The sequence below is a fragment of the Lepidothrix coronata genome, unplaced genomic scaffold, assembly GCF_001604755.1.
Source record: "Lepidothrix coronata isolate B3197 unplaced genomic scaffold, Lepidothrix_coronata-1.0 Scaffold186, whole genome shotgun sequence".
Lineage (NCBI taxonomy): Eukaryota > Metazoa > Chordata > Aves > Passeriformes > Pipridae > Lepidothrix > Lepidothrix coronata.
The window spans coordinates 457,832-476,315 of record NW_016690366.1 but is presented as its reverse complement, the minus strand read 5'-3'; the positions used below and the strand labels follow the sequence as shown (position 1 = coordinate 476,315).

General features: G+C 38.2%; 1 protein-coding gene across 16 annotated transcripts in view; it reads right to left on the bottom strand.

Annotated features, from left to right (window-relative positions):
• Positions 1-18,484, bottom strand: part of ATP2B2 (ATPase plasma membrane Ca2+ transporting 2) — a 410,039-nt gene that overhangs the window by 86,030 nt on the left and 305,525 nt on the right. For 10 of the 16 annotated variants that reach the window (XM_017830953.1, XM_017830965.1, XM_017830966.1 and 7 more), the window contains 4 exons: positions 11,416-11,673; positions 10,315-10,440; positions 4,354-4,479; positions 918-1,010 (listed from right to left, as the gene is read on the bottom strand). In XM_017830953.1, coding sequence (XP_017686442.1) covers positions 918-1,010; positions 4,354-4,479; positions 10,315-10,440; positions 11,416-11,673 — 603 coding nt within the window. The remainder of the gene's footprint in view (positions 1-917; positions 1,011-4,353; positions 4,480-10,314; positions 10,441-11,415; positions 11,674-18,484) is intronic. The other 6 variants (XM_017830962.1, XM_017830968.1, XM_017830964.1 and 3 more) reach the window with 1 other exon arrangement.

Here is an 18,484-nt window from a genome sequence, read left to right as displayed (position 1 = left end):
TATGTGCATTATGCAATGACTGCTGACCTGCATGGAAAAAAAAATTCCATCACAAACATGATGAAAAGCAGAGTTACTTTTGTCAGTATTTTTGGCTCTGCACGAGAGGGAAAGGTTTCTGTGGCAAATAAAGACTCATGTATCTGATTAGCAGAAAAATACAGCTGATGCCTAGACTAATATTGACCCATTAAATTCAATTTAATAGTGGAATTAGACTATTAGGAGATACTGAAATATCTGCATGCAAAGTGGGGTGAAGAACCTGTACTAAGAGACAGCCAAAATGGACTACAGTAATATTTTAGTTTGGTTTAAGTAAATACAGGCAGGCTTAGTAGGATATCGCTGAGGGCATACCCAAACATCCACAAAACTTCTCAGCTGCTTGTGGAACAGATGCTCAAAGCAGCAAAAGTTGTTCCTAACACAGTGTTAGTTGGAATTTAGCCAGATTCCTGATCCCAGCACTGTTCCTCAGAGCTACTTGGAGACTACACGATTACTTGTGAGAGTGCCACACCAGAGGAAAAGCGGATATAATGCCTTTATCACGGTGTTCTTCTTCAGATCTATGCTGAGAAACGAGTAAAGGGCTTCACAGTGAAAATTCACGTGAATCTACTCAAAAGTTTTGAAGCCAGTCTTGCAGAACTGCACCTCTTATTGCAGTTTTAATTAATGGCAAACAGACCACAACTCCTGCTTCTTCCTCTGCCACACTTGATCTGGTGGGAATCAAGTTGGGGCATCTCAGTGGCATCTCTGATAAGCTACTACAGAATTTAGGGAGCAGGATCTCTCAGAGGGGAATCAGAGGCACACACAACATCTGTTCAGGCTGTGAGGGAAGGGGGAATGTGACACAGTCAGGAGAGAAATCTCTCAAATCAGACACGCCGGGGGTAGTGACGTACCATTGACTAAGCTGGCATTTGCATTATCAGTGGCATTTGCACCTGCTGCACCATCTGTGGCTGAAGGAGGGTGGGAGGAGGGATGGGAAGAATCTACTGAGCAATAATGGATAAAAAAAAACAACAAAAAAACAACACAACAATAAATAATAAATAATAACAACGACACGACCAAACGTTCACGCGGAGCAAAAAAAAAAACATCCACGGCATTTTTTTTTCTCCAAAATCAAACAGCTTTAAATTAAATTAACATAAATTTCAAAAGCAAAATAGCGTTGCAAAGGTGTTACAAAAGTAAGGTAAAAACTCAGACATGAAATAATAACAATAACAATAATAATAATAAATAAATAAGAAACACTTAACAAAGTAAAAGTTGATGATAACTGACTACACAGTAGTGTAGTTGTGTAGTTGCTTTAGTCCTTCTATGTGTTATTTTTTGTATTTTAGCACAATGTTATGCAAACACTAAAATGGTTGAAATGTTTCCTTTTGAGTTAATTCATTTACACAATACACTAATAGCTTTAACATAGCCATTTAAAATATTCATTGTGTCTCTATATGTACATAACTACTACATAGTACTAAACATTACATATTTTGTGTTTTATATAATGCTGCACATTATGATGTATCATGACATACATTCCAGTCTAACATGTGCTCAGTCTATGACCTGCCATCACCTGGTTAATGTGCACATTGATCTGAGTAGAAACGTTAAATTTTCTTGTCTTTTATATGGAAATGGCAAATATAGCCCTGAGGAGAATAATGAGTTGTTTTAAATGCAGAGAATGGATGTCAAATATTTCCTGGTTTGTGGTGAAACGAAAAAAGTATTAGAAAACAAACACTTTTTGTTTTCTGTAATTATCCACATATTAGAGGAATTGGTCAAGAAATATTTCCTAACAGGAAAGTGAAAAACTAGAGGAATATTTTAGCATTTTATTATGTTTTTTATACCAGAGTTGGGAAAATTAGTCTCTACAAATAACAGATAAAGCTAATTTTGTTTTGTTTCTGTTGGTAAATTGCTCACAAGTCCTACAATGAATCCTGACTGAGACTCTCAAACTTCTTCAGCACTTGCCCCACAGGGACTGTTTGACACCGTACTGGGCTGTTATTCCAGAAAAATGGTCTGATTTTATTTACAAAGGACAAATTGGGAGGAGAAAATAAACAGCAGAGAGGATTTAAAAACACACCCTGGGTAAGTGCATTCATGAGCATTTCAATTGCAAATTTGATTACTGTGATGCCAACGACTTCAACTGGTTTTGTTGCTCAGGCTTGTTTTTCATTCCATTCAGATGCCCACACTAACCAGAGCAGCATGAACCGCTCACAGCAAATCATGGACTCCAACATTTAATCCTTTGTAATTTACTTCTGGAGAATAGCTGATTATTCAAACTCAGCATTAAGATTTGCAACACCAGCGATGCGTGCACGCTAAAATGATTTGCCACCGACAATCCTGTTGATTTGAAATCATTCTTTAATTTTAAACTTGGCTGATTCGAAGACAATTATTTCAATCAGCGGTTCACCCCTGATTTGCACCAAAGCTCACTGGCTAAAAGCCCCAGCCTTCTGTTTGATATGGTACAATTCTTACTCTACCTGGCAGCTGCTGTCCATCCTCCTGTTTCCCACCTGAATGATGATTTTTACACAATGTTAATGAACAATAAAAGCACACACCCCACACAGAGTAAAACAAGCATTTATGACTGGCAGGATTTCAGAGAATTGTAGGTTTGTGTTATTTGAGTTTGGGTCTCCATACACAACCAGCTCTGCACGAGCACAAAGCTGCCAGCAGCACCAGAAAACGTGGAGGAATTTTCTGTGTTATGTATTTTCTATATTAGATTCAGCGTCTGCATCCAAAGTTCCAACACGTCTCTGTAAAAATCTCTGTCCCTGGGTTGTGAGTTCTGACTATACTGTGTTACTCTGCCACTCCTGATTTCTTTTTCCCTGTTTTTCCAGGCTGTCCACAACGAAACCTGAGGGAACCACCAGTGTCCTGAGCAAAGTAACATCCAGAGTCCAGCCCAGTTAAACCAAGGAGCTCAGTTGCCACCATCAGACAGGGACTGAAGCTGCTCCTTCTCACCTACAGTGCCCCCAGACACCACCAGAGCAGATGCTGCCAGATCTCAAAAGGTATGGAAGCCTTTCTCCTACAGCAAGAACGAACTCTAAGATACTGTTCAAAACTAGCCTGACTTAAAAGACTTTTACTTTCAGCCTCTCTCTCTTTAATTTTCCTAGAACTGCCCGTGTCTTGCAGGAATTGGGCATTTCTGTGCAGAAATGAAATGGTAAATGTTTCACAGGGTCTTTCGTTAAGTAAAAAGGGATTTCCTCAGAGCAACAGGGAGCCAATGGCACCCCTTTGTTGAATATATTCAGAAATGGAAGCTATAGGCCATGAAAACCATATGAATTTGGCTTTCCTGTCTATATTCCTATCTACTCTCTTGTCTATATATCCTATTCTACTATACCAAGTAGAATGTTCAGAAAAGCTATGACTGTTTCTTTTTATTAATAGGGAGACCCACTAGAAAGAGCAGAAATATCTAAAACCCCCATATTCATTGGCCCTTAATTCTGTCTGAAAGGTAAATAAATATTCTCAGGACGGACTTGGAATGAAATTCTGAAAGCAGAACAATTTACACGACTGTGAACAAAAACTGGAAAGGACAGACATTAAACCATGTTTCTGTTTGGTGTGCAACCCATAAATTAGCAGTAGATTATGACATCACACTATAATAAGGTGAAAAGTCTAAAGAGGCTCCTTGATTTCATTAACTGATGAAAGTTAAACTGTCTGCTAACATTTACTGCTGCATTCTGGTCTTTTACTATTCTTAGCTTGACCTTTACACCTTAAGAAATTAAAATGCCTCTAAAGTCAGTCACTGACATTAAACAGCTGGGCTAGCAAAAAACCACGTCTTATCTTTATTTTATATTTGAAGCTCTAAGCAGCTATTTCCATGGCCAAGAGGGTTTGTTTTTTTTTCCTGAAAAAAAAAAAAGTTACATAGATATAAATGCACAAGAGCCAAACCCTAGCAAACTGCAGGTGAGCATGGATTCATGTAGAGAAGCCACGGCAAAGGGAGCATGCCCATGGATCCCCCTGGATTTAATTATGTCCTGGGAGTTTGCAATTTCACACTGGAAAAACACCTTGTTATCCAATGTATTTATTGGTTAACAGCTTCTGCCGTTTTTCTGTGTGACGTGTGATGGTAAAAAACGTGTCCAAAAAAAAAAAGAAAAAAGAAAAGAAAGGAAGTTTTAAAAATTATATGTATTTGTCAAGAACGGAGGAGAGCTCTGCACAAAGGCCAAGAGCTTTCTTAGGAGCATCCTCATGTGTCGTGGAATTTACCTTTCTTGTCTTTCTTTTCCTCCTCTTCCCCTCCAGCACCCAGCAGAGTGAAGATGATGCCAGTTTGAGAATTCACCCCCACAGCAGTTACCAGCATTCTTCCAGAACCTTCCATGACATGGGTACCTGAAAACATACATTATAAGTTACGTACGGCTTCAAGAAAATAAAATTAGGCAAGACATCTATTCCAGTACCAAGAGCTATTTGTTACACTTTAAAAATCTATCCTGAGGGAATTATAACTACATAACTAAAACAATCTCTGTTGTATATTACTCTCAAGCAAGAATTAGTGCGCTTTAGGCCTCACCTCCATGAACCAAACACATCAGATTCCCTTTTTAAAAGAAACGTCAGTAATCAAGTTTACCTCCTGGAACATAATAGTTTAGCTTCACACAGCTAATTCTTGTAACTTTGAAAATCTTTTTCCAGAGTTCTGCACTCCAGTCAAGATTACAGTGCCTGTACAATTACATGGACAAAACAAAAATATGTGCAATTTCTCTCATCTTTCTCAGTTATGGTTGACTTTCAGGCACAGGAAAAAATAGTTTTGAAGACAATTTTACGGCCTTAAACTTGAGAAATCAACACAGCAAAAAATATTTAAGGAGATATTGAATTAAATCAGGAGATTCCCAAATAGCAAGAAGAATATTGAAAACAAATTCAGTATGAGAGATTTCTATTGGTCTAAATCAAATTGACAGGGACATTGAGTTTTTCTGTTTAACTAGGTAATGTTAAGTAAATTCCTTATGAGTAATATTTTTTGCTTTATTTTATATAAATTATTTATAGCTTTTATTGGTATATTGACTCAAATGTTAGATGCAGCTAAGATAAGGAAAACCTCTTAAAAACCTTTAGCTATGGGTTGTGGAAACACACCGAAACAGAAATTTCTGATCCAAAAAATTTTGATTTACACTTTGGAAAAATTTTATAACAGAGATTTGCAAAAGGTTGGTCAATGCAATTGAACACTGGCTATTTCTGAAAAAAAAAAAAAAACAAATTGTGAAATGGAACAACGTGTTGTTATCACATGTATTTAAGGCCAGTTACTGAAAGCTCGGTAAAAAAACTCTGTCACTGTGTCACAGGTACAAATACACCGAGGATGGCATCAAAAAGTGACAGAAAAGTCATTATTGAAGTAATATTTGAATATTTGAAGTGACGTGTCCTTAGCAGCCAGGGAATTTTAAAAGATATAAAGTTGATCTGTAGTGCTCCTATGAAACAGGTGAAAAAAATATATATCATGACCAGAAACTTCTGATAGATGAAGCTATTAATTGAAATATACTTTATATTTTATTCTTTATTAGTAGAAAATTATGTTATGTCTGTTCAGTGTAAGGCACTGTGAGAGCACAGAGAAAAAGCAATAATTTTCAGAGCAAACTAGGAGTGAATGTTTACTGGGCTTGGGCATTTTTTTAAATGCTCTTTCCTGAATTTGAAGAAATAGTTTGAAAACTAAAAAAATAGAGTGTAACACACACACCATAAGCCTTGAGAAGAAAATCAAGTACTGCTTGCTGGGTTTTAACTTATTGCTCCTTAGATCCTCACCTCACTCAAAAGAACACAATTAATTTCTCATTTAGAATCCCTTCAGGCATTCAGATCTACTAAAGCCGTAGAAAGACCTTTTTTCTCTCCCTTTTTTTAAAAAAAATATTGAGTTCATTCTCATCTGTACAAATTTATTGATTTATCTCAAAAGCTGAAAAAGGGAAGGATATATGGATGTGTCCTTAAACAGATCAATGTTTTACATATGTATACACACACACTTGCAAAACATTTTTTTTAAAATTCCATTTTTTTAGTAGTGGTCAATAAGTTGCTGTGCTGGAACATAGTAAGCAATGCAACTATCTATTTATAATCAAAATATCTTTCTCTAAATAATCAAAATCTCCCATGTCCTTAAAAGGAAAACAGAAACACAGATTAGAGAGAACATCTGTCAACACTGAGCCTAATTTGAGAGCAGAAATATCTCATCAGAACACTAAGAAAATTTCAGCAGTAATAAGCCAAATAAAAACAAAAATGCACTAATGGCCAGATGTATTTAAACAAAACAACAACAACAACAACAAAAGCATCAGATCTCTTCAGTGCATTGAGAACTGTTCCCATGACTTTCTGAGATAAAATTTGATTCCTTAACAAGTCTTTTGTTTTCAGCAAAACATAATAAACATACAAATTAGCACTGCCACACAAAAAAAACATAAACCAAGCTCCATTCAAGCCTAAAGGAACAGAAAAGATCTTTAAAATCCAGCCCAGCCTTGGTTGTACCGGTTCAGTCAAAACAGAAAATCTCTGAAACTTCACTCAGAAATTCAGAGGAACCTCCTTTAGGATGTGTCACTATTTAAAATACATTTTAATTAAGAGCTTGCTGGTTGTATTGCTCTGTTTTGTTCTAAGGAATATTCTTCTGTATTGGACTGAAAGGGTGGGCAGAAATATCCTCCAAAAATGTCCCACACCCCCCTGATGGATATCCTCTGATATAATTCAGTTGCTGGGTTTACCTTGTGTTACCCCTAAAAAACCCAAGTCTTTACCTTTTTTAATATAATGGTGTCTTTTCTGTCTTTTATTTCCCATTTTGGGACCATATTCCTTGTTATCTCAGCACATAACATATGCTATAAAACCAGCTTTATTAGGAAAACACGCACCCACATTTCAAACGTGCATTCCCTATGCCCACCTGGAAAAGGCAAAAATGCCTTCACAGAAATGCCTTTCTGAACCTTTTCTTAATGTTCAGGTTTGCAAAAGTGTCGAGGTGCACAGAGAAGCGTGTTTTAGAGCAGGTATTAATTTATCACCAGATTATGTTCCATGAGTACTATTGAAAAATTCTTCACCACCTGAGCTGAAGCAAAGAGCTGAACCTCCTTCCACCTGACTGGCAATTCCACCACTTAAATGGCATTATAATGACATTAATTTGGATGCACAATTAGGCTGGGTGACTTCAATCAGCTATTGTTATACAAATGGAACTCTGGAATGGCTGCATGTTTTTCACTTATCTGTACAATAAGCTTGTATTTCAACTTCTTGTTGACCTATTCTACTGACTTCTTTCCCTCTCGAGACTCTGTGGCAGTAAAATACATTCTTTAACATGCAGAGTACTTAATTCAAAGTTGATAAGTGGTGAACATTCCGAGATGGAAAAAGATGACTAGTTTAGCCAGGGAGGAGAGAAACAGATCAGATGGATCAGGAACCTATTGCAGCAAATATTTTTCAGACAAAAATCCAACTAAACATAAGGCTCAGAAATTCCCAAATCTAATAATAGTACTGGTGTAATAGATTGGAAAGAGGGCTGAAAAAAAACAAGAAAAGCAAAGCAGAACATGCCAGTTTGTGAGTTTGATATTGTTTTGCTACTACCAGCAAACTTTTGGGGAACAAAAATCCTCTATGGGCATCTAAACAACGGTTTTAGTCACTGCAATTAGTAAGCGGTAACTGAAGTTAATAATAAAGTAAACCAACCATCTATGAAAAAAAGGAGTTTTCCAGAAAAAAAAAAATTCTCATCTACAAATAATTTAGTATATCCAAATAATTCAGAACTTTTTAAGTTAGGTGCTTGGTTCTGAAATTCTGCTCGGAATATTTTCTGGGTTTTCTGGTAGGGAATTAAGACTGAATCAGAACTATTTTGTTCCAGGCAATATCTGGCCCAATTCCTTAATTAAGCTTCCTTTTTATTTCCAAGACCTAACAAAGCACCACGACGAAGAGATATCTTTGGTTTATTTGTTCTTGATTAAGCTCTGTTTCCTTTCTTTCAAATCCTTGTTGCACGTTGATGGAACCAGACAGTGCTAAAAGTTCAGTCAGGGTGAAGTAGATGTTCTGCCAACCTCAGTTGAGTAGAACTACACTAGGTGAGCTCCTTTATCCACCTCCTTCATACCTTCATCAAATTAATCTAAATAACTGGGAGAAAAAGGTGTAAGAAGTAAGCCTCCTAAGGTATTTTTAATGTTAATTAATAGAATAAGTGGTACCCCGGAATAATGCAGTGGGTGCAATACTGAGACTCCCACTGAAAACTTCTTTATTTAGGACTCGTGGATTTCTGCCAGCTTTGAACTGTACCAAATTTAAAGGCCACATCAGGCTCAAGATGAGCAGCAGTTTGGTTCCCAAGCTGCCTTCTTGGTTGATACATGTCCACACTCACCGTGGAGAAGGAACGTTACCACAGTCTCGTTTAAGCTAAAGATGTTACGCAGTGGCTTGCGCTGCACCCTGCATGCAAATCCCTGCTAATGAACTAAAAGAAGGGAAATATTCCAGCCAGAAGTGCAGTGGAACTGTAGAAGAGAAGCTGCTTCTCTTGGTTCCAGGTACATCAGGGCCTTTATTGGCGTTTCTGCCCTCCTGGGTGGTGCCCCGTGGGCCACGGACAGATGGAAATGAACCATCTGGTTTAGGCAGCACTTGTACTCTTAGAATTGCTTCCCAAGTACAGCAAACAACTATCTGAATGATTAAACAGGACATTAAGCACAGAAACTCATTTAGTTTAATTATGTCATTGAAGCTGATTGAATATTAAAAACACTCTTTCAGGTGCCAATGATGAAAATAATACTTCCCAATTCTGGGTGTTTGTCTTCCACTAAATTTAGACTCACAAAACAAACTGTGGCTGTAATTCAAGTGTTTCCTGTCAAACCTCAACTGTTTTCATTTCCAGCACACGATTATAGGGAGAAAAATGGCAAGTAACATCCCGACAATGTTTGTCTTAATTCCAAAAGTCTGCCCGCAGATAACTTATTGATGTCTTCAGGTGCAAAGATAAGAGGAAAATATAAGGTGTCTTTGATGCTTTTGCAGGGGGTTGGTTTGGGGATTTTTCTTTAAACAAGTTTTATAAAAATACAGGTCTAGATCAGAATTACATAGGAAATCAATTTTTAAACCAGGTCAAACCCACCCTAAAAGACGTGGTGGTTTCCAAGGTTTTGGATGAGTAACAATATCCAGTGCATCAGCACTGGGATTAAATCCTGCACTGTGTCTATGGAAGAAGACAATTTCTTCCATGACAGAATCTCAAATCATCAATTCTGTTCCTAAGCAAATAAAGAGTCCAGGGATTTTCTAACATGGCAGGAGTCAAAATTTATCAGGGTAAGTATGGAACAAAAGTGTGTGCAGTGTTAAGTAAAATATCACATTAATTCTACACCTCCTTTGTAATCACATAAGAAAAATAAAGGGTAAAAAATTTAACTCTGCATTAAACACATAATAACAAATTTCTCTCCTTATAGCAAAGAAACTGAAGTATTTGAAAAGGACTTTTTCAGTTTATAACACATTGATGATTGTTACATATCTGCAGGCTATTATTTTGTGATCACATCCCAGCTGGAGTTCACTGAAAAATGACCTATTAGTACTAAAAAATTACATTGTTCAACTGATTTACTGTATAGAATTATATTTCAAAATACAAACATTAAAAATAACTAGAATTCATCACAGGAGTGAAGCTCAAAATGGTTTAGTATATCCAGTTGCTTCCAAAAGCATTGTATCTTTTTCTATTTTACCTACTGTATACAAGAAGTGTTTAAAGGCTTTGAAATTCAGTGGTTAAATTAAAACTAACATACAATGAATTAAAACACTTTTTATTTCCCTACTCGATACTTTCCTTTTCCTCTGAAAAAAGTCTCGTTACTCTCTGCCTTTACAAGTACCGTGATCAGAAATAATTGCCCTCCATCAAAAAACAACATCATTTAGATGACAAACAGACAAGTCTGTGATCAAAACATCCGTTGTGTCTGGGTTACCGAAACCTCCTGGCGTGGAAAATGAAGACAAAACAAAACCCGGACAAAGCAGAGCACACAAGATAACTCAGCAGTGATTTACCTGACAGCAGCATCGGGTCTTTGTCAACAGATTTGCGGACCTGGTCTGACTCTCCAGTCAAGGAGCTTTCATCGATTTTAAGATCATTTCCTTGAATAAATATCCCATCAGCAGGTAGGAGATCACCTTTGGGTAAGAGCATGGTAATGGAAAAGCACTGTGCATTAGTAAGATTGTTTTTATAATTACGTAAGTATTTTAATTATGAAAGCGCGATTAACAACAACTGAATTAAAATTAAAGCAAAGGTGAAGGAATTGCTACTGTTTCTGTCCATATTAGCCACAGTGTTGCAATGCTGTAGGGAAGAACGTTTGTATTTCAAGCATTTTTTGCTTAGTTCTATCTGAGAATCAGGATGCCTCATATTTAGCCTAGGATGAACATCCTAATCACTGAGGTTTGGCAGGAGCAGTGCTCTTCATGACAAGGTTTCTCTGTCAGACTTCATAGGAATTAACAGTGGCTAATAAACAGTCAAGCTGCCCTTTCCCTTTCCCCTCTCAGGAAGCCCTTAAATAAGTCAAGGAGAAACTTGATGGCTGACAGAACTGGCATTTTGCTGGAAAATACCATGTCACACAAACACAGAGTACACAGAGTTCCTGCAAGAGTCTTCCACTTCCCTGGAGCACAGGGCATTCCCTGTGACATGTAATTATCAGGCATCTGATCTGGGGGGACTTACAGGATCCATCTGGGTCTGGAGCAGCTTATTAAGTGAGGTGAGCACAGAGGCTCAATTCCCTTTTTACAGAGCATTTCAAAAAACTTCCTCTTATTCCTAACTGAATAAAACCCAAAAATTTCAAACAGTGTAAAATCCTTCATGAAAAAGAACCACCTTTGTATGACCAGTTCTCCTGGCCAGTAAAAAGTGAAGATTACAACAACAAAATTGGTTTCCTACTCCAATTTTACAGCAGGTATATTAGGTTCTCCTTTCGCCCTAACAGCCAAATGTTACCTTGCCATGCAAATGTTGACGTCCCATAACCCTGTCTTTTAAATCACTTCCTGCAAAGTGTGTCTGTCCTGCTGGAAAGGGAAAGGAGAAGATATAAAGCCCATAAAGGCAGACAGCCAGTTGATAGAACTTACCATACTTCACCTGTGCAATGTCCCCAACTACTATCTCTGCCACTGGGATTTGGATAACCTGTCCACCTCGGACAACAGTAAACTTCTGTTCCTGCTCAATACGACTTTGGAGCCCACGGAACTGCTTCTCCTTGCTCCAGTCATTGAAGGCAGTGACAAGGACAACACAGATAACGGAGAGTAGGATGGCAGCACCTTCAATCCAGCCAGCTTCAGCCTCACCTTCATCTTCAGCTCCTCCTGTTGCAGTACCACACCCTGCAAAGACAAGGCTGAGGATCAGCTCAGGGAAGGGCGGGTTCATCCCAAGGAAAACTTGCTGGGAAATGACAACAAGGTTAAGGAATGGAACTCTTTTTTCCGGGTACTGCCCGCTAATGAAATATGGCAGGATGGAGAGAAAGCACAAATAGAGATGGCTGTGGAAAAGAGAAAGAAATCAACAGACATTTTAGCTCTTTTAACTTTTCTGCTGAACAACCCAAACTAAACCAATGGAAAAAGAAAGCACCAATTCTGCTGTCTGAGAGAAGGGTTGATGGCTCCACGTGAGCCATGAAGCATCTGCAGAAATGAGGATGACTTACTGAAAGGAGCAAGAAGGATTATACAGTGAAAGACATTAATCAATGCAAAGCAATAGCATTAAATTAACATTAACCCCTCTTCGCCCTAATTAAATTAAAAGGGATTCAACAAATAATTTTCAACGCAGTTTCTAAGTGTTCTCAACTAAACACAGTTGTAAGGAACACTTGTTAAAAAAACGCTGAGATGAACTAAGTATATTAGTATTATATATTAGTATTAGTATATGTATTTCAGTGTATTAGGGAACACTGGGTAAAAATAATGGCCTAATATAAATTCATCAATCTTGCTTACAGAAGAAGACTCCAGATATTCCAGAGAAATAGTGGCATACTTATAGAACTGCAAGTACATTATTTCTGTCACAAGTAAAACAGTATTAAAAAATATACTCTATGTATTCTAAACTGTTAATCCTGAATTACTTTATACACATCTGCTAATTATTTATTCCCGATATGCAATTAAAATTTAAATAGACTGCCTAAATAGTATCCACAAAATAAAGCTGACATAGCTCTCCTTCTTAATGACAGAAGGCGTAAAAGAAATATTGGACTAAAATCACTCAGTGCAGAGATATCCCAACCGATGGAGAGAGGAGATCTCAGCCTGAACAGCAGAGACTCCCACCCTGAGGGACCAAGGGAGAAACCTTCTCATTTTTCAGGAAGGTGGACATTTGCCATCCCTTTTCCACCTTCCCTAAGTACCAGGGAGTTTAGTACCTTAGCAACCGTGTCGCTTCCACCCATGACTAAGGTTTAATTTCAGTGTATTTGTCACCTGTCACTAGAGGGAATTAACAAGCAATTTGTATTTCTATTTTTAAGTTACAAAGACTTCCCGGTAACAAAAGCATCATAATTCATTAACCAGCTGAGTAATTACACTTGGGTATGAACAACAACAAAATTACCACAAGTCGGAGGAAGAAAGATGAGACTGAAATGCCTGGCAGAAAATGAAAATAAATGGAGTTTTTGGCAAAGTTCTCTGCAGTTTGCACTTCGACTTCACCTGAGTGAAAGGCAAAGGCCACTCCCAAGAGCAGAGGCTCTACTAGCAGGGATGCCCTTGGACTGATGACTTACATGAAGTACAAGAACCTCGCTAAAGAAACCATTTTTATAGCACTCAAGAAAGAAATTAAGTAACCTTCTGTAAATTCAGCACCTTAAGCTACTTGACACTAGTGGCAAATGCAACTTAAAAGTCAAATCTGCAATTTCCTCCTTCAGCAGAATGTTACTTTTGGGAAGCACTAATCAACTTTGCTCTGTTCGACATTAATCATCTTCACTGGTCTGTTAGATTTTAGATTCCTTTTCTGAACCAGTGGTTTCACTTTTGCCTTGTTTGTGTTAAGTGCTTTCCTGGTACAAGCAATTCTGCTTCGGCAAATATAACATCAGAATTCACTATCAATATTTTTCATTCAATATCATTTAGAATTAAGTATTACAAATGTTCTGTCTTTTAAGAGCATACTTCCTCTTCTCTTTCTCACAAAAGACACGTGGCCTGGTCCAGCCACAGTCAAAGACTGACTTTATTTCCTTTTCAAGTGGTTAAAATTTAGTCCAGCTTGTAGTAAAGTGCAAAGAGATGTTGTTTCCCCTGGTGATCCCTTGGTCCAGGTTGACTGACACCAGTTCCATGCAGACTGGCCAATAAAGGTGGTGGTGAGCATTTCCACTGGGGGTTATTTATTTACTTTATTCCGTAGCAGACTTTCCACTGAAAGGCCTTGATTTCTGCACATGGCTTACTGATAATTTATGCTGTGGTATTTTCTACAAAATCAAGAACTTATGTAATATTTACACAAGTTTTAATTTGAGCTGAATCAGCACACCCCCCAAAAAAAATCAGCCATTTGAAAGACACGAGCTGTGCTTTGTCCTTTGTTATAAGAATCCTATTATGGTTCTGGACATGTGTAAATTTTACAGTAATATTAGCTGAGTGGAATATCTCTACAGTAAAAAGCTACTAATTTTGAGAAAGGAATTGTTATTATTCCAAAGAACCAACAGACCTGGTCCCTGCATATGAAATGTGTCAGAAAAACAAAATAGCAGTGCACTTGAACCCTGGGCTAACACACTGCACCTGGAAAGGCTTAGAAAAGAATATTTCCAAGCCCCTTCAGGAAAAAAAAAAAAACAAACAAAACTGATTTAACAAAACCAAGTAAAAAATAAAAGTATTCATTGATTTGAGCAACAAAGTTAACTTTGTGTTTGTGTATTGTCAGAACTGATCTCCATGTCAACACAAATAGTATCACAAAGCATGCAAATAATACAAGATGTTGCCATTAAGATGAAAGGAATCGTGTTTACCTGTAGATACCTCATAGATTATGCACAAGCAAAGAACATAATTCACCCTTCAGCTGAAAAAGTTTATTTTATTACAGCTGGAAAAATGGTTGTAAGAATGGAAGAAAATCTGAAGAAAACCAACTGAACTGAGATCAAGCTCTTGGAAACAGCCCCTAAATTTGACGAGCTTCCACGCTGATTAATAATTTATAACTTCTAAAATCCTAAAAAATTTCTCCATAACCCAATAAAAAAAAAACAAAACCTTTAATGCATTTTATTTCTTTTCTGTTCATTCAATCTGACAATGATAAATTCAGGTGGAGCAGAGGTATTTGAAGGGGAGGAAGAACTTGTAGGAGTGAGAGCCAGCAGAGCCCAGCGCTCCCTTCTCAGTACATTTTGGGTTTAGAGGAAGCAGAACTTCAGCTACGTGAGGAATTTGAATACAAAGGACCAGATACCTCCCAATTCAAGCAGCAGCTGAGCAAGATTTTGGAGTATCTAAGATCTGTAACAATAATTCAAAAATGAAACTGCTCTTTTTGTGGCTCTGGCCTAATAGAACTAAAACCAGGCTCTCCAAATGATTCACCAAGTTGATCATCAGACTTTCCCAAAATTTTCCCTTTCTACAGTCCTACAGAAATGATTGGATAAAAATACCAGATAAATTAATGCACATTGTTCTTGCTACAGGAACAAACTCTAGCAAATAACCCTCTGGTTCTTACAATAGCAAAGTTTCAGAACGGATTCTTTTCAGAACATAAATTTACCAACAAGCAGGATTTTAAAATGCAACCTGCCCTTCAGGAGGTGACCTATCTGTAAGGAAACATTTTCTTGAACTATGTTATGTTTTGTCTTTAAAACTATTTTGAAAGTACTCACTTTTAACAGGAGGAAAAAAAAGGAAACTTGCACCTCCATTGGTCTAAGTCTGTCAAATGTTTTCTTATATATGTAAGAAAAACAACTGGCTTTTAATTTTTCTTCTGCCATTATATCATACAAGGTTTTCTAAAAATTCTAGAAGGGCTTCCATGAATTTACAGGAAGAAACTGTATTTATTCTAGGGGGAAAAACCACACATATTACTCAATTATCCACTTATACTGTCTTATTGCAGTACCAAGAGTGACCCAGTATTGACTTTATGGATAAGAAGAAAATTAGAAATATAATTAAGACACATTAAAGACAACATAATAATATGCCTAAGTAGCAAAATACAGTTTAAAGCATCTAATGTCTGTTGAGAATACTCATATAAGCTTTAAAAATTTGTGTTAGGGTCTAAGATTGCTGTTCTGCTTTCACTGATAGCACGGGGTTCTCAATGTCACCCAAAAATATGCCTGAGACTTTACTGGAATGCACAGATTGAAAGCATCACAAAAGAATTTTTAATATGCATATGTGGGTTTTGACAGGGTTTTATTCCAAGACAGTGAATTGTGATATACTCATTTTAAATTGTGTTTAACACAGGTCCTATCTGTCAGAAAACCCAATTCCAGAGAAGTAAACAAGTTTTGAATATGAAGCTCTTTTCTCCCATAACTCTGAACAAGTGCCATGTGTGTCATGCCTCAAAGTCTCATTGTCACAGGACAGAAAATGCACACAGGGTTTGAAGCTGATGCTAAAGATCTGACTGCAAGTCAAGAACATAAAGGGCTGGGACTCCTTCAGCATAGAAAAAGCAGGTGAAACCATAAAATGGATCAGCTGATTCCAAAAGTGTGCAGGAACACACAGGTGAGCTGAACCCCCACAGAGGAGTGGGAGGACCTGAAAGGGCAGCCTCAAAGAACACTCAGAAATACAAACGGAGGCTCAGGTGATTGTGCCCATAAAATACCTGAAAGGACGTTACCAGAACCTTGTGGAAGGAGAACAGAATTTTAAAAGCTTAAAAATGGACCAGAAATAGGTCAGCAAAGGCTGTTGAAAAAGTTTTCTATACAAGGGAGATGAGAGGAAGATAAAATCCAAAGGTAAGGAGGATTCAGGAGAAAAAGAATGGGAAAATACTGCAAAGCATCACAGTTATTCATTATTGGCCACAACAACCCCCTGCAGCGCTACAGGCTGGGACAGAGGGGCTGGAGAGCAGCCAGGAAGAGAGGGACCTGGGAGTTTGGATTGATAGGAAACTGAACAGGAGCCAGAGTGTGCCCAGGTGGCCAAGAAGGCCAATGGATCCTGGCCTGGCTCAGGAACAGTGTGGCCAACAGGTCCAGGGAAGTGATTCTTGGCCTGGACTCAGCACTGGTGAGGCCACCCCTGGAGTGCTGTGTCCAGTTCTGGGCCCTCAGCTCAGGAAGGACATGGAGGGGCTGGAGCAGGTCCAGAGGAGGGCAACGAGGCTGGGGAAGGGACTGGAGCACAAGTCCTCTGAGAAGAGGCTGAGGGAGCTGGGGCGGCTCAGCCTGGAGAAGAGGAGGCTCAGGGGAGACCTCCTCACTCTCTGCAACTCCCTGACAGGAGGGGGGAGCCAGGGGGGGGTTGGTCTCTTTTCCCAGGCAACCATCAGCAAGACAAGAGGGCTGGGTCTCAAGTTGTGCCAGGGGAGGTTTAGGTTGGATATTAGAAAGAATTTCTTTCCAGAGAGGGTGGTCAGACATTGGAATGGGCTGCCCAGGGAAGTGGTGGATTCTCTGTCCCTGGAGATTTTTAAAAAGAGACTGGATGTGGCATCAGTGCCATGGGCTGGGAACTGCAGAGGGTTTGGAATAAGGGTTGGACTCGATGATCTCGAAAGTCCCTTCCAACCCAGCTGATTCTGTGATTCTATGATCTGAAATCACAGCAACCTGGGTTTCCATCTCATCAGAGGCTACAGCAACCTGGAACTATGGGCTCAAAACCTGCCCAAGAACCTGCCCAAGAGGTTTATGTACCTAATTACCAGTAAATTAAAAATTAGCCTGAGAAACCTACTCTACATTAGCAGTATTTTAATTGTATATAAAGGTTTAGAAGGGAAAAGACAAGGAAACAAAGCATAGGATATTTTAAAGGGGAAGAGAACTGTACGAAAAAACTTGAAGGCACTTGTGCTAAAAGGGGAAGGTGAGAAAGGAGAGGAGGATACACAGAAGCAAGTTAAAGCACTTCAGGAAGACAATAAGCAAGAAGCATCACTGTAACTGGCAGGAGAAAATAATTTGTTTGGTGTTATCAATCATTTCAATTCAGTAAAAGCCAGAAAGGGGGAAAGGAAAAAAAGATAGAAAAAGGCCACAAATAGCCAGACAGCATCATCTGACAAATTCCCAGGCTCATGTCCTGTTGGCAACTGGAATGCTTTTAATATCATAGACACCATTTCAATATATGTTTCTTATAAAATCAACCAAATCTGGGCAAATACAGAAGGAAGCACACAGGCACAGTGCAGCTAAAAAGAATACCTGCTTAAAATTTCAACTACAGGAGAGATTCTTACAGCTGCTTTGAATAACATAATGATTATAATTACAAACTATACCATCTTCAGCTGCAGCACAGTAATTTTTAAATCAGAAAAAGTACATTTTTCAAAATCTGTGAACATCTGTATTCCTCAGTCCCAACCTACAGCACCTACCTCTCAGCTACTCATTTCAACCTACACTTTTCTATTTTTAAGCTGAGAATACCTTGTGGCATTTAAATTCCCCAGGAAAATCTCCTAACGCCCCCAGAGGTAATTTTTTTTTAGTCAGTCAAACTGGTTTTGTCATCAGAAAGACAACGGTTCCCATGATAGAAACTTTTTATTTAATCGCTTTCTCTAAAGACATTTTTCCTTCGCTGCAGCTCCAGCGCTGATTTTATTGAAGCAAATTGAGCAGCTCTGAGCTACAGCTTTTTCATTAGTAGAGCTGGGCTCTTATTACCAACATCACCAGTGATGTTACTGACTTTGTCAAATGTATTTAGCTGTGTAAGAAAAGGAATAACCAAAAATTATGCAATAAATATAACAAACTCCTCTCATTAACGAGGTTTTTTGAAAGCGTAATGGATATTGTAATATTTATTTCTACAAGTTCCTGGTTGTGTTGGATCATTTGCCACAAAATCAGTGCAAGGAGTGATTGCTAGCTAATGATATTCCTGCCCCAAATCCTCCCTGTGACGATGCATCATGAGA